This window comes from Grampus griseus (genome assembly GCF_964374135.1).
Source record: "Grampus griseus genome assembly, chromosome: 3".
NCBI lineage: Eukaryota > Metazoa > Chordata > Mammalia > Artiodactyla > Delphinidae > Grampus > Grampus griseus.
Window position 1 is genome coordinate 135,861,846 of NC_139019.1, and position 17,062 is coordinate 135,878,907.

The 17,062-nt window shown below is 48.6% G+C and overlaps 1 protein-coding gene across 1 annotated transcript in view; it reads right to left on the reverse strand.

The window, feature by feature from the left end:
* Positions 1 to 17,062, reverse strand: part of CCNJL (cyclin J like) — a gene marked incomplete at its 5' end in the record, with an annotated part of 48,550 nt that overhangs the window by 18,351 nt on the left and 13,137 nt on the right. Inside the window, 1 exon segment of the mRNA XM_082651282.1 lies at positions 2,403 to 2,616. Coding sequence (XP_082507408.1) covers positions 2,403 to 2,616 — 214 coding nt within the window.

The window sequence follows — 17,062 nt, forward strand, 5'->3', positions numbered from 1 at the left end:
GCAGAACTCAGAACTTCCTGAGGCAAGGTGAACCCCCTTGTGGCTGACAGTCGGCCTGGGGAGAGGGGAGGGAGGAATGAATAGGATTTCAGGCTGTCATGGAAACTTTTCTTTCCTGGGGCCTCTGAGCATATGGCAGGTGTCCTGAAAAATCCGTTCCTGCTGCCCAAGGCTGGCTGCTGTCCTCAGACATGTGGGTGAGGGCCTCTGCCTCTCCCTCTGAAAGGCCCCCTCCCTCTGCCACGGCAGCAGGCACAAAGGAGTCCCCAGTGCGCACCTCTCATCCCAGCTCCCCAGACAGATGCTGGGAGCCTCGGTGAACCCATGGAAATCCGAGTCCCCTGCCCCCAGGGCCCTCGAGGCAACCCGCAGATCACAGACTGCAGCAGGCCAGAGGCCACGGTGCAGACTCCTCGAGGGCCGCTGCAGCGGGGACAAACCCCCCAGCTCCTCCCAAGACGAAACAGAGCTGCGTGCTGATTTGAGACTTTGAAGTAGTGAGCAGGCTGGACTCCCAGCAAGACAGGCTACCCTGTATAACATGGGAAATCCAGTTGGCTCAAGGTAGAGAAAATCACAAGTCAGGAGGCTGTAAACCCAGAGCAGCCAAAGGGATTAAGATAACAGCAGGTGGCAGGTGCCAGGGTGGAAAACAAGGCAGAATTCTGAAAACTCTAAAGCCATGTGTCTGGACCTGGGTGATTATGCTGGAGGGTCTGTAGCAGCATGCCAGGGACAGACAAAGCCACAGGAGAAAATGGGCATGGTGGTCTCAAAGCATCAGAGGGAATAAAGCACTGGGGAATGGGGAAGGGAGCCATAAAATAAAATAGGACAATAACATATTGTAGCGGAGAATGTAAGATGTGATTGAATTTTAAGGAGAAAGGACTAGATGTCAAGGAAATGTGACTGCAGCTGGCCACTTTGGGGTGTCCCACTCGTCTGCATGAAGGGCAACTTGGCCCAGCTCTAAGGGAAACTCTGGCTCCATTCATTTCCTTTAGCCCACAAATATTGTTTTCATTTTATTTCATTTTATTTTCTTTGGCCACACCACACGGCATGTGGGATCCTAGTTCCCCAACCAGGGATAGAACTCCCGCCCCCGGCTCTGGAAGCACGAGAGTCCACAAATCTTATTTTTTGAGGCCTTACTATGTGTTCCTTTCCCTCCCTGAAACTCACTGCTTAGCGGGGGGAGGTGAGTGTCAATCAAAAGTCCATGAGGCCGTGCGGCTGTACCTCAGGGAGGCCTTATGTACACCCCACTCCCAAGGCGGCAGAGGAGGCTTTCTCAGGGATGTGAGTACAGGGCCCAAGCACCATTTAACCAGGACCAGATGGGCAGGGGGAAGGAATGGGAGGTGCTGTGGGCAGAGGGAACAGCATGTGCAAAGATCTGTGACAGGAGGGGCTTGGCTGGAACCTAGGGATGGAAGATGAGAAAGGCCTGAGGTCAGAGAGGCAGGACCCTGATGGACGGTCCTTCTAAGACTGTTGGTAAATCAGGGGGCAATTTTTAGTTGCAGCATGGCATGGCAGACTGTGCTTTAAGCAGATGACCAGAGTAGTAGCATATTCATTTCCTACCTAGGCAGACAGATGGTCAAAGCCATGCCGTGTTTTGTTTTGTTTAAGATTTTTTTTTTTTGGATGTGGACCATTTTTAAAGTCTTTGTTGAATTTGTTACAATATTGCTTCTGTTTTATGTTTTGGTTTTTCGGCCGTGAGGCATGTGGGATCTTAGCTCCCCGACCAGGGATCGAACCCGCACCCCCTGCATTGGAAGGCGAAGTTTTAACCACTGGACCGCCAGGGAAGTCCCCATGCCATGTGTTTAGTGAGGCCTCACTGGAAGATACAAACTCCAAGAGGCCTGTGCCCAGGCTTGGAGACTACACAATGGGTCCTGCTTGGGGCCCACACAAACAGTCACATTTCTAAACACCTCTAAGAACAGTGGTTGCTAGGGCTCCCCCCCCACCCCCGCCAGCAATTTCAGAAGCCCTATGTCAGAAAGCAGGTAACATGGGGTTAAGACACAGGTTCTGGCACCATGCAGTTCTGGGCTCAAATCCTGTCTGCTATAGATGAGCTGGGTGACCCAAGGCAAGTTTCTTAACCTCTCTGTGCCTCGGTGAAATGGTGGTACTAAAAGTATCTGTCTTCTAGTGTCACTGTGTGGACTCATTAAGATCAAGCTGCTAAAATCCTCATCCCTTGGCCTGGTACGTTATAGATGCTAAAGAAAATGTTGGTTATTATTACTATGGTTCGCATTCAGCTAAGGATGAACACGGAAGTACATGCAAAGACCATGGAAATGTAGAATGATTCGGGAGCGCCCGGGCTCACCGGGTGAGGAAACAGCACGGGGAAAGAAGTGGGTTCCACGTACTTGCGAGCAGAAGGCAGGAGACTGCCACGGCGTAGAGCTGCTTGGAGGTGGTGATGTTATAGCGATCCAGGAAGTGGTCCAGCAGGTAGACGGCCAGGTGCCGGGCAGCGGGGCAGAGCTGGCAGTGGCTGCTCAGCAGGGTTAAGATGTCAACAAAGAACCGGCGGCTCTTCAGGAGCGGGGAGTGGGCTCGGAAGGTGGGCAGCTTCAGCTCCTGGAACAGGCAGGGCAGAAGGGGGGTCAGGGCTGTCTCCCGAGAGCCTCAGAGGCCCACCTGCTGGCTGGTGAGGAAGCATTGATTCCCTCCACACCCTCTTCGTTTTCCTTCAAGTCCCAGGATGGCAGTTCCTCTACTCTAGAAACTCCTGGACCGTCTCCCACCTGCCCTCACTGAGCATAGGCTCGTAAAGTGTCAAGAACATGAAGACAGAGGCAGGTGAAGGAGCGGGTCATTCCCAGCAAAAGCTCGACTATCTGAGATGCACAAGGCCATAAAACATGTAGGAGGCCTTGAGTTGGAGACCCACATCCAAATCTTGGTTCCTCTACTCAACCAGTTTGACGGACCTTGGTCAGCCTGCCTTCACCTTCATTTCTTCCTCAACAGCAGAGGATTAAATGAAAAATGGATGTGAAGCACCTATTTTGAAAAAATTCGCCATAAAAAAGTTGTTAAAATAACAGTACAAAGAACTCCCAAATAGCCTTCACCCAGATTCATTAGTTGTTGACATATTACGTTTTCTCTCTCTGCAGACATATGTGCTTTTTTCTAAAAGTAAGTTCTAGACATCATATATCCCCCAGGAGGTGACTTTTCCTTTGTAATTCATACACTGCCGTGTCACCTGAATTTATTTAGTCTAACGCAATAAAAACCAACAAGAGAAATGTCACCCAACCAAGATTTTCATGACGGAAAAATTTTTCTTGTATATCTACTATATTTATAATTTAACCAAAGTAGACAAGACACAATTTATTTAGGAAATGTCTTAGCAACATTTTGTCAAATAGGGAAACAAAATTGAGGAAAAACAGGAAAAGAAATGCTGGCAGAAAGGGAATTGTGAGAGCTCACTAAGGGCAGCGTCCCTGGGGGAGGAGATTAAAACAAATTGGTGCCCATCCTCCGTCTAATGCCCTCTCTTAACCCTGGGGCTTTACTTAAATAGCAACAGCTCTGGGATGAGAAGATATCTGTTCACTCACTCATTCAAGAGATATCAGTTCATTCATTTCACTCAGTATCAAGTACCTCCTATACATCAGGCATTATTCTAGGCACAGGAGGTACAATCTGGAATGAGATAGACACAGACCTAAATATAAGATTAAAACTATAAAACTCTGGAAAAAACACAGGAGCAAATCTTCATGACTTTAGATTAGGCAATGGCTTCTCTGATCTGACATCCAAGATGGAAGGAACAAAAAAAGAAAAAAATGCATAAGTTAGACTTCAAAATTTAAAACTTTCAAAAGATAACATCAAGGGCTTCCCTGGTGGCGCAGTAGTTGAGAGTCCGCCTGCCGATGCAGGGGACATGTACCCACGTACCGCAAAACAAACAAACAAACAAAAAAACAATAAAAGAAGAAAAGATAACATCAAGAAAGTGAAAAGACAAACCACAGAATGGGAGAAAATGTTTGGAAATCATATATCAACAAGAGACTCTAATTCAGAATATATAAAGAATTCTTACAACTAAGCAATAAAAAGACAACCCAATTTAAAAATGGGCAAAAGGGCTTCCCTGGTGGCGCAGTGGTTGAGAGTCCACCTGCCAATACAGGGGACACGGGTTCGTACCCCGGTCCGGGAAGATCCCACACGCTGCGGAGCGGCTGGGCCCGTGAGCCACGGCCGCTGAGCCTGCGCGTCCGGAGCCTGTGCTCCGCAACGGGAGAGGCCACAACAGTGAGAGGTCCGCGTACCGCAAAAAAGAAAAAAAAAAAAAGGCAAAGGACTGAATAGATATTTCTTCACAGAAGATATAGAAATTGCCAATAAGCACATGAAAAGATTCTCACATTACTAATCATTAGGAAAATGCAAATCAAAAGCACAATCAGATACCACCTCACATCCATTAGAATGGCTATTATAAAAACCAAAACCAAAAGAGAAAATAAACAAGTGTTAGCGAGAATGTGGACAAAATGGAACAAACTGGAAGCCTCAATACACTGCTGGTGGAAAAGCAAAATAGTGTAGCCAGTGTGGAAAACGATCTGGCAGCTGCTCAAAATGTGAAACACAGAGTTACCACATGACCCAGCAGTTCCAATCCTTGGTGTATTCCCAAGAGATGGAAACACAGGACCACACAAAACCTTGTACTGGAATGTTGATAGTGGCATTATTCATAATAGTCCCCAAATGGAAACAACCCAACTGTCCATCAACTGATGAATGGAAAAATATGGTCTGTCCATCCCATGGAATATTATTAGGCCACAATAACAAATGAAATACTGATATGTGTTATGACATGGATGAACCTTGAAAACATTACGTTAAGTAAAAAAAATCCAATCATAAAAGGCCACATATCCTGTGATTCCCTTTATATGAAATGTCCAGTATAGGAAAATCTGTTGACCAAAACTGCCTGCCTCAGCCAGGCACAATAATAACCACTTGCACGAGTTGTGTCACAACAGGAGGTCCCGATAGGGCACACTGCCGCTGAAAACTAACCAGGAGAATTCGGGAGGGGCCAAAAGGAGGGAGGAGACGTTGGTCCATAATATGTCCTGCCAACCTCCCAGAAACCCTCACGCTGGAATCCATCTTGGCTGAGAGATGCACACACCATCAGGAAGGACCTTAGTCAGACCAAACAGGGGCACAAGCAAGATGACTGGCCAGAGACAACCTGGAAAGCTAACCCCATCACCATAAAACCTGAGACTGTGAGCCACGCAGCACAGCAGTTCTCCTGGGCTCCCTTATTCCACTGTTCTCTGCCCGGGCGCCCCTTCCCAATAAAGTCTTTTGCCCTGTAAGGATAACGTGTCTCCTCGGACAATACATTTCCAAGCGTTAGACAAGAGTCCACTCTTGGGCCCTGGAAGCGGCCCCCCTTTCGGTAACAAATCCATACAAACAGAAAGCAGATTAGCAACTGCTGGGAGCTGGGGGCAGTTGGGGAGGTTAGTGGCAGGGGGACCTGCCAATGGATATGGGGTTTCTTTTAGGGATGATGGAAATGTTCTGAAATTAGATAGTGTGGATGGTTGCACAACTCTGTGAATACCCTAAAAGCAACTGAATGTATACTTCAAAAGGGTGAATTTTATGGTGTGTGACTTGTATCTCAATAAAGCTGTTATAAAAAAATAAGATGGACACAACACCCACTCTCATGGAGTTTATGGCCCAGTTAGAAAGAGATGGCCATCAAAGAATAAGGCAACTGCAGAGTTCCAAACCATGATCAACACTACGGAGGAAAGCTGTGGACTCTGGGAAAGCTCCTCTGAAAGCGAAGCCTGGTGGAGATTTCATGCTGGGATCTCTTTTCTTCTGGCTTATTCCCCCAGAGCCCTGAGTCCACAACACAGCTCTCTCAGTAGCCCTAGAGCTGTGCTCAAGGAAGATGCCCAAGGCCTGAATCAATTATTTCCTGTTCCTAACATTATACATGAAGAACTGAGTTTGACAAAGTCCTACAAAACCCCAGGGCTTAACTAACTAGCAATATTAGATCTGAGACTAGAAGAATTTTAACGTATCCTTTTTCTCAACCTTTTAATTTTTTAATCATGGAGAAAATCTTTTTTTAATAAACAATTTTTTAATTGAAGTATACTTGATTCACAATATTTTGTTAGTTTCAGGTGTACAGCAAAGTGATTCGGTTAACATATATATATATATTTTTCAGATTCTTTTCCACTATAGGTTATTACAAGATATTGAATATAGTTTCCTGTACTATACAGTAAACGATCCTTATTGTTTATCTATTTTATATATAGTAGTACGTATCTATTAATTCCATACTCCTAATTTATCCACCGCCCCCTCTTCCCCTTTGGTAACCATAAATTTGTTTTCTATGTCGGTGAATCTGTTTCTGTTTTATAAATAAATTCATTTGCATTGTTCTTTAGATTCCACATATAAGTGATATCACATATTTGTCTTTCTCTACCTGACTCACTTCACTTAATATGATAATCTCTAGGTCAGTCCATCCATGTTGCTGCAAATGGCATTATTTCATACTTTTTATGGCTGAGTAATATTCCATTGTATATATGTGCCACATCTTCTTTACCCAGTCATCTGTCAGTGGACACTTAGGTTGCTTCCATGTCTTGGCTATTGTAAATAGTGCTGCTATGAACATTGGGGAGCATATATATTTTTGAGTTAAAGCTTTTGTCTTTTCTGGATATATGCTCAGGAGTGGGATTGCTGGATCATACGGCAATTATATTTTTAGTTTTTTAAGGAACCTCCATACTGTTTTCCATAGTGGCTGCACCAATTCACATACCCACCAAGTATAGGAGGGTTCCCTTTTCTCCCCATCCTCTCCAGCATTTATGATTTGTAGACTTTTTCAATCATGGAGAAAATCTTAACTTCTTTATGGAAAAGATCTGACTTCTCTGTGTATTATTCATCTGCATTGTTTGATGGATTCATGCTGCTCCTTGAATGTGGGGGTCTGGGTCTGCTCTTGCTTATGTTTGTTTTGCCACCACCCTGGTGTGATGAGAACATGGTCAGGTGCCCGAAACTAAATAGTGAAGGAGTGAAGGAAGGGAGGGGAACAGGAAGGGAGGGACTGCAGTGATGAGTATCAACCACCCAGGGCCCAGAGGAAGGTGTGGCTATCTGTGTAGAGTAGCAGGTCCGTGGGGACTTCAAGGAGAAGAGACCTGTCTAGCCAAATTCTGGAAGGATGTCTAGGAATTAACCTGTTGAAGAAGCAGGAAGGAAAGGAAGCTCAGCAGGAAAAACAGCACCTGCAAGGCCACACTGGTGTCCTGTCTGGGGAATCTGGAGCCCTTGGAACAGCCGGAGAGGGAGGGTATGCTTGAACAAAGCAGGCTGCGAGGGTGGGCAGGGTCCCAGCCTGTATGTCCTGCTAAGATATCCGGCCTGCCCTGAGGGCAATGGGGAGCCAGCGAAGGGTTGAGAGCAGGGCACTGACGTGGGTGCAGCAGCCACGTGGGGAGACCGCTCAGCCAGGCTCGTCCTGGGCTACAGCCAGACAGCTGGAGGCGGTTCAAAGGCCCCAAACACAGTAAGTCAGATATGCAATGTCCTGACTTCCCTCCCGGCTCAGCTCAGCCCAGCCAAGCTTCACTCCCTCCCTCTGGATTTTCCCTTGTGTCAAGAGAAACTCAAAGCAATACGTTGTAGGTCTTTCCTCTGAACACTCCCCCGGGAAAAGGGCCCACTGGCTTGAGCAGATTCTCACAGGAGGCCATCGGTGCATAAAAGAAAAAGCTATGGACCTTCAGAACAGGCAACAATAGCTCCGGAAGGAGTTAGCAGGGAGGGCTTCCTGGAGAAGGCTGGTCTCAAGGGTGGGCAGGCTTCTGAACACTAGCACAGATGCCTGCGATGCTTCCCAGCCCCATTTCTTCTCCTCCCTCAGACACGGGTTTAAAGGTCACTTCCTGAGAGAGGCTTTCTCTGACCTGTCATCATTCCAGATCAGGTGCCCCTTGTTTTCTCTCTTAGCACGCTGTTCTTCGCAGCCAGGTATTTACTTATTTATGTGTCTTTTCCTGCTAAACACTAGCTTCAGAGAACAGGAGCCATGTCCATCTTGCCGATACCATCTGCCCAGCGCCCAGAGCCTGGCCCAGGGGCAGGTGCTCAAAAAAATATCTGCATGAGCAGATAATATCTGCATGAGCAAAAAGGAACAGCCATCAAAAGTCATGGAGGAAACTTACATGCATATGACTAAGTGAAAGAAGTCAATCTGAAAAGGCTGCATACTATGACTCCAACTATATGACATTCTAGAAAAGGAAAAACTATGGAGAGAATGAGAAAAGATCAGTGGTAGCCAGGGGTTTGGTGGGGAGGAGATGAATAGGGGGAGCACAGAGGATTTTTAGGGCAGTGAAACTACTCTGTATGATACTATAATGATGGATACGTGTCCAAACTCACAGAATGTGCAACACCAAGAATGAACCCCAATGTAAACTGTGGACTTTGGGTGACAATAACTTGTCCATGTAGGTTCATTGGCTGTACCAATGGACCCCTCTGGGGGGGGCTGTTGATAGTGAAGGAGGCTGTGTGTGTGTCAGGGGGCGGCAGGGGTACATGGGGAATCTCTGTACCCTCCGTTCAGTACTGCTGTGAACCGAAAACTGCCCTAAAAAACAAAGTCAATTTAAAAAAAAAAAAAATGAATGAACACAAGGACATCCCTCCCTGTTCCAAATACACCCATCCCTGCCATATATGGGGGAGCAACTTGGCACAGATTGTAAAGTCAGGCAGTTCTGGGGTGGAGTCTCACCTCCACTATTTACTAACCTTGGGCATGTGAATTCTGAACCCGTGTCCTCATGCAAAAAATGGGGGTCATAGTGCCATAACGTAAAGCATCTGGCACTTAACAGCACTCAAGCAAGCGTCAGTGGCCTTTCCCTCAAACTGGGCAATCAAATCTCAGGTAAGTTGAGCTTATCTGCCTCTGTCGGGCTCTCATAGGAAGCTGCTTTGTACGCTGGAACGAGACATTCCACCTGAGGGGTTATAGCTGGGCCTGGGGGTCTGTGCAGAAAAGGAAGCCTGACCACTCCACGTGCTCTGCGGAGCCCCGGAACCAAAGGGAATTAGGAGCTCTGAGCCTCTGCTTTTCTCCTGCACCTCAGAGCAGGGCGATTCTTTGGCAAATGAACAACAATGCGGGATGCCAGCATGCCTACCCTGCTTAGTTGAGAGTCCAGCCGATTACTCCCCTAACCCAATTAGCGGGGAAAGGCATTCATTACAAGGGCTTTGCTCTAAGGATCGCATTCCTCCCCAAGCACTCTTGACCTAAGTCAGCTCCGGGTGCATGAAGCCAGACCCTCCGCTGAGTGCTGAGTGGCCTGGATTCCAAAAACCAAAGAGCAGCCTGCTGAGAGGCGGCTCAGGAAGCTCTCCTGGATTAGGCAGGCACTTGGCAGGCACGCAGCAGCTGGCGCGGGCGGAAAGGGGGCAGGAACCAGTCAGGCAGGGTGACTTTGCTAGAGCTGGGGCCAGGGGCAGCATCGGCGTGGCCGGCACAAAAGCTGCGGGGAGGGCACTGAGAGGAGGGGCGGAGGGGCGGGCAGAAGCTTCCTGAAACTCTCCCTCCCCAGTTCTGGCTCTTTATCACCTGAGCCAGACGGGAGAGCACCTGTGCCTCAGGTACATCTAGAGGCGGGAGCACAGGGACAGATGGCCATGATAGGGTGAGGGCAGGGGGATCCACCTTAAAAAAAACCCTGCTCTTGTTATCTCAGTAGTTTACCATATTTTTTAAAATAATAACAATGAACTAGGAAAAAAACTATTACATGTATACCAAAGTGGTTACAGTGGTTATCTCAGAGGGCTGGGATCCCACATGATTTTTACTTTCACGCTTTTCAACACTGCCCAGATTTTTAAAAAACATTCACTGTAAAAAAAAAAAAAATCCGCTTTATTATTTCAATTACTGTGTTTCCAGTTTGAAAAAAATGGAGAGAGGGACTAGATACCCACTATATTAAGGCCCAGCTCAAATCTTATCCCCAAGGATTCCCTGGCAACCCTGCATCATCACTTTGACAAAATCAGCTCTTTAATAATAGCATCCCCCTTGCCAGTGCTGGGCTAAATATCCCGCTTCATCCTCACAAGATGCAAAGACCCCACCAAGGCACTACCCAGAAGTAGTGTTTTTCCTTGTTTCTTCTTTTTACTAATTATAAATTATGTGCTCACTGATACATTTTCTAAAGTAAAAAAGAATAACAAATATCACTGATAATCCCTGGTGCAGCGAGAAGTACTATTAAGTTTCACACGGATTCTTCGGATGTTTCTCTGTGCAAACTTTCACAGAACAGGAGCCTCATCTACAAGCACGTCCCTTTCACAGGAATCTGTGGTTTCAATGGCTGCCTAGAGTTTCATTGTGAGGTTGTGCTGTGACTTAACCAGACCCCCGATTCTGGACATTTGGGCTGTATCTCCTATCTTCCTTCGGGTGTCGTCTGAGAGGCCTTCCCTGACCCCCCTCTGCTGCAGCAGCCCTACAATCAGCAGTTACTGCTGACTCAAGTGTTCCATCTGTCGCCCCCGCCCTGCCCCTACCACCCACAATGTGATCTCCGGGAGGGAGGGAGCCACCTTTTTCCAGGTCTTGGTTGTACCCCTGGTACCCGGCACACAGTGAGGGCGAATGAGTATCTGTTGAATGAGGGCATGAATGTATGAATGAATGAATGGAGTGTTCTGTGATGAACACAGGTGCGACCCAAGCAAACACCAACTGGGGGAACTTCCCTCCACCTGGGGCCTTCTCTAACCTCCTCCCCCCGAGTCTCCCTTACCTGGTCCTGCACCCTTCCCTGGGGTAACCAACGGGGTGGGGGAACAGCCCCCGAGTGGGAAACCCCAGGGATACCAGAGGTGCCATTTTGGGGGAGAGGAAGGCGGTAGGTGTCAAGACAGGCTTGAGTCCTTTAGAAACACTCTCCTTGCTGCCTAAGGGCTCTGCCTGAGGCTTTCAAAGCAGAAAGAGGACTTCCTGAGAGGTGCAGGGCTCCAAGAGAGGCCAGGGACAAGCGAATCATGACCCACATGAAGCCCCAAACCGAGCTACACACAGAGGCAGCAGGGCCACCTGTAGAGGCTTTGGAGGTTTCCATGCTTCCCCCTCCCCTCCCCCCAGCACCGAGGTGCTGACCTTGGCAGAGGTCAAGGTCACCTATGCTGGGCTCAGATGTGCGTGGGAACATGGGCTGCACCTATGCTGGGCTCAGATGTGCGTGGCAACATGGGCAAGGCCAGCCCCAAGTGCACTTCAACAGACCCTGAGCCCGTAGCCAGGACCCCAGCCCATCACTGTTGCAGGAGAGACGGGGAAGAAAATTCAGTGTGTGCCCCTCACAAACAGCCTCTGCCGGCATTTGAAGGCTTACCTCAGAGGGCTCTGAAGGTCATGCGTACTGTGAAAGTTCAGCCAGTCACCCCTGGTTTCTCATATTAGGGGAGAAAGGGAAGTCTTCATTTGACCCCTTGGTGTCCTGCACTGTGTTACTTTCTAATTGACTATTAACCCACTCTTTCTTCCGATCTCTGCTTAAAAGTCACTTCTGAAAAGTGTTCCCTGGTCATGCCCCTGTCAGTCCCCGAGCATCCAGGACTTTCCAGCCATCCATCCATCCATCCCTCCATCCACCCCTCCCTCCCTCCCCCCATACAAGCACCACCTTCTTCACCCCTGACTGGGCATCAGGAGGGCAGGGACTGGGTTCATCTTGTTCGGCTCTGTGACCCTAGCACCTGACACAAAAGAGATACTCAATACTTACCCAAATCTCCAAATTTGGGGAACCGCAAATACTTGAAATGAAAAGGTAAGAAAAAATGAGTTGCTCCTGATCTCAGGTTGAATAAAATTATTCATCTAGTTGAGCAATTCCAACTACCCACAAAGCCTGGCAGTGTGAGGATGGGGGGTGGGGTGGGGGAAATGCTGAATTCCAGGGGAAGAGAAAGCTGTCCTTGCCTTGGGGTGGTGTGTGCCTCAGTCTACTCAACAGCAACACAGGGTGACCGAGGAGGAAGAAGGTCAGTGTTTACAGAGGGCTGGGAGCTTTAAGAATCATAAATTATGCCCTCCACACTTGATCATCCCAAAGGTAATGCTTCCCAGCATGTGTTCCCTGACACCCCAGCCCCTGAAAAAAGAGTTCTCTGGGCCATTAGTTTGGGAAACACTACATACACATTAGCCCATTAGAGGCCCTGAAACATTTGTTCAGGAAAAAACTTACATAGTCTTGAGAAACGCTAGGTTAAATTTATTTATCCACAGACCACTACCACCTGCTGTCCTTTTTCAGGGGCAGACTAACAACATCCCAGAGAGCTTGTTCTGTGAAATGGTGCTTTAGGGTGCCGGCAGCTGGGCCCCGGTGTGCTGGGGAAAATGAAACCCCGGCGCATCTGCAAGGCAAGACTCTGGTGAAAATCCTTGGCTCACTGCCTAATAATGTGATGATTCGAAATCAAGAGATTAACTGAAAAGCTTGCTGAGATTAAAAACCCCAGCTTCCACCTGAAGAATGGCCCCTGGTAAGAATTTCCACATGGCTGTGGTATTAGGAGCCTAGGAGGGGCACAAGAGGCCACAGACGCCAGCCACAGAAGCCCCGGGCAGCCAAGTGCTGGCTGCCCTGCCTTGAGGGGTCCAGGGACTGGGCCCAAGATTAAATCTCCTGCCCCGTCCCATCTCTTTTATATATATATATATATATATATATATATATATATATATATATATATATATATATTTATAACTTTGGCAGCTCCCAATTCTCCGTAAACCACAGACCTGGTTCCTCCTTGGTTACCCTCTGTTGCTACTGGATAGACTGAGGCACATGTCAGCCCAAGGCAAGGACAGAGCTTTCTCTTTCCCCTGGAATTCAGCTCCCTGAGCTTTATACCTCCCCTCTGGTCTTCACGAGTATCTGGACTTGCTCATTATGATGAATGTATCATATTTATAATTTGAAAGCTTATATGTATGTATCATATTATACATACCATTTTATATATACGTATCATATTTATAATTGGAAAGCTTCTATGTCATTTGCCAGACACTGCATCCCATGCATTTTGTCCTCTCATCCTCCAACAGGCCCAGGAGATGGGGATCGTCAGCATGCCAGTATTCCAGACAAGGATGGCTCAGAGAGGCTAAGTAACCTGCCGAAGGGCTCCTAGTTAATAAAGGACGGATGTGGGCTTCCCTGGTGGCGCAGTGGTTGAGAGTCCGCCTGCCGATGCAGGGGACACGGGTTCGTGCCCCGGTCCGGGAGGATCCTACACGCTGCAGAGCGGCTGGGCCCGTGAGCCATGGCCGCTGAGCCTGCGCGTCTGGAGCCTGTGCTCCACAACGGGAGAGGTCGCAGCAGTGAGAGGCCCGCGTACCGCAAAAATAAATAAATAAATAAAATAAAATAAATGACGGATGTGAATCTGGGCTTTCTGACTCCGTGATCTTAACACTATGTTTTGGAGTCCCCATGGGATAGTTTAGGTTTGTGTTTTCCTTCCAAAATAATGCTATAGTTAACTGATTATAAAATATCTCATCACTACAGAAATTGGAGAAAATACGATGAATACAAAGAAAATTTAAATCACCAGCAATCTCTCCACCAGGAGATAACTGTGAGTATGTATGAGTGTCGATATATGCCCTTCTGACACTGTTTCTCTGCACACAGACACCCCCGACAATTTAACCCTAAATAGGCTCTCCATCCCAACACCCACCCTCTTGACATGGGCCCGGGCAGAGGTATTGCCACTAACAATAGTACCCAGGAGACTGAGGCACAGAAGTTCAGTGGCCAAGGCCACATTCCGGGTTAGTGGCAAATCCTGGCTTGGACATCAGAGGAGCTGGCCGGGCCCGGGGTGTGACATTGCTTTGAGTGTGACAATTGCTTCATACAGCCCAAGGTGCGGAGCACGGCTGAGCTGCTCTCCCACACCAGCCACTGAAAGAAAACCACTCTGGGTCTCCTCCCGTGCTTCCCACCATGCTCATCCTCCCCGCTGCCAACGGCTACCTCCCGAGGGAGGCTGGGCCTCCAGGCTCTGGGCCAGCTGCTTGGGAAACAGCTCCAGGGGTTGAGTCGGCCTGAGAACAAAGAGCAGCAAGACGTGAAGAAACGCCATGGGTAACCAAGGTGACCAACAGGAAGTGGAGACATGCAAATTGAAAGGGAAAAAGGGGACGAGGTGGGTTGGTTCTTCAGAGGCCTCAGGAGGACACACCACAGACCTGGGAGGCCCTGCAAAGCCGGAGGATCACTCACCCTCCCTTCCTCTCTTGCCCGATTGCTTCATAAACCCCGAGGAGACATTTTCCGTAAAGAATCAACTTCTCTGCGGGAACACTATTTCAACATTCTCGAGAGGGTGGCTTGCAGTACATGAAGCCAACAATGCTGGTGACATCCTCTCCTGCTGATATCTGGCCTGCAGCTTCCTTCCAGCAGAGAGAAAGGTCACCCCCAGCCACCCCATCTCTCCCGGGCCCCCTGAACTCTGCAAATGGCAGGAAGGCCAGCTCCAAACACACCTCCTCATTCCCAGAACCGAAAACACCCAGAACCTTTTTATTAAACGCCCCCAGAGTCCTTCCATTCAGCAGCTTCCTGATATGACCACGCCCCACACCTTCTCGACTGGGGGTGCCCCTCATTCTCCCACACCCTCCATCACCTGGGGGAGGGGTCATGATGTGCCCCCTTCTACGGTGGTTCTCTGCAACAGGTCCAACCCTGGACTCTCTCTTCCTGTTCCCCTGGGTCACCATTCCTACGCTGTGGTCTCAAAAGCTCTTCACTCCACACTTCCAGCTCCCCTCCCCAGTTTCCAGATTCCTTCTGATGGATTCTCCTGGGCACCCAGACCCTACCATGCAGCCCAAAACGAGTCAGTTAGGGTAACCACCACCACTAACCCCCGGTCACTCCAGCTGGGACTCCAGTCCCTTGCTGACCTGGGTTTCTGCAACTGTGGTCAGTTGATCACAGGCACTGGAATCTCCTGGGGATCTACTGAAACATGGAGGCTGCCCCCAGGTCCTGAGTTGGATAGCGTTTCACCCAGTTTCATGTCCACCCAAAACCTCAGAATGTGACCTTATTTGGAAACAGTCTTTACAGATGCAATCAAGTTAAAATGAGGTCACATTGGATTAGTGTGGAGCCTAATCCAATGACTGGTGTCCTTATAGGAAGAGAAAACAGAGACGCACAGACATACAAAGGGAAGACCAGGCAAAGACAAACACATGCAGAGGGCCAGGTGAGGATGGAAGCAGAGAACGGAGGGATGCAGCTACACGCCAAGGAACGCGCAGGGTGGCCGGCAACCACCAGATGTTGGAAGAAACAAGGAAAGATCCTCCCTGCGAGCCTTTGGAGGGATCACGGCCCTGCAGACACCTCGATTTCAAACTTCGGGCCTCTAGAACTGTGAGGGAATAAACTTCTGTTGTTTTAAGTCACCCAGTTTGAGGCAGCCCTAGGAATCTATTACACTCCCCATTTCCTGACTTACTGAATCAGACGTCCTGGGATGGAGTTGGGCACCTAAATATGCTTTACAAGCACTTCATGTGAGCCTGATGCTTGACTATAAGCTCCGTGAAGACAATTTTGTTTTGTTCATCACTTATATCCCCAGTAGCTAGCAGTGTGTGGCATGTGGTCGGCTGCTAAAAAACATGTGTTGAATGCAAGAATGAACCTGCGCCGATGTGCAAGAACTACTAGTGCCTTGCTTGATCAGGACATTAAGGCAACTTTAATTATCAAATAAGATAATATGCAACAAACATTCAACAACGTCTGGCATACTGTGCCCAATAAACACCTACTCCCTTAATTTAGAGGGCAGTGGGAGTCTTGAAAGATTACACAGAAACTAGCAATTAATTGCTGGAAGGAGCTTTCTAAGAACACTGCTCATCATGAAAAAGGCCAGTCCCTCAACAATGGAAAATCTCTTTGTTCCAACAAGTAAGAAACATGAAATCTTTCACTGTTTGTTAACTAGTCCTTTTGACCCTATTTCCTAAAACTCTCAAGTCTCCCCACTTCCTGCCCTGGTTCAGAAGCCACCTCCTTGGATCATTACTAACACCCAGGTCTCCAAGGCCAAGGTCATTTTCCAGTGATTCAGCCCTCGCTCCTCACAGCTCTCCATGTGTCTCAGGATAAGTGTAAACACCTACGGAGATCTGCATCCCAGAGCCAATGCTCCCGGTCCATCTCCCCCTCCTCCCCTACTCACCAGACCGCCCCTGGCAGGTCACTGATGTGCGACGATCACACACGGCCCTGAGCCCTGGTAGATGAACTTCCTCCACATCTCACCTTCTCTTGGAAGCTCTTCACACTTCCCTAGGCAATGGGGTGTCACCGCTGGTACAGTGGTTAAGAGTGTGTGCTTTGGGGCTTCCCTGGTGGCGCAGTGCTTGAGAGTCCGCCTGCCGATGCGGGGGACATGGGTTCGTGCCCCGGTCCGGGAGGATCCCACGTGCCACGGAGCGGCTGGGCCCGTGAGCCATGGCCGCTGAGCCTGCGCATCCGGAGCCTGTGCTCCGCAACGGGAGGGGCCGCGACAGTGAGAGGCCCGCGTACCACAAAAAAAAAAAAAAAAAAATAGAGTGTGTGCTTTGGAGCCAGGTTGCCTGGGTTCAAATCTTGGCTCTGCCATCTACCTGCTGTATGACGTTGGGGAAGTTATTTAACTCTCTGTACTTTAGCAGGCTCGTCTGGAAAGTGGGGATAAAATGAGGAAAATTTAGTACTTACTAGAGGGGGTTGCCGGAGGATTTAGATAACAGGAGGGAACATACTGTCGAGCACACAACAAACACCCATTAACGGGG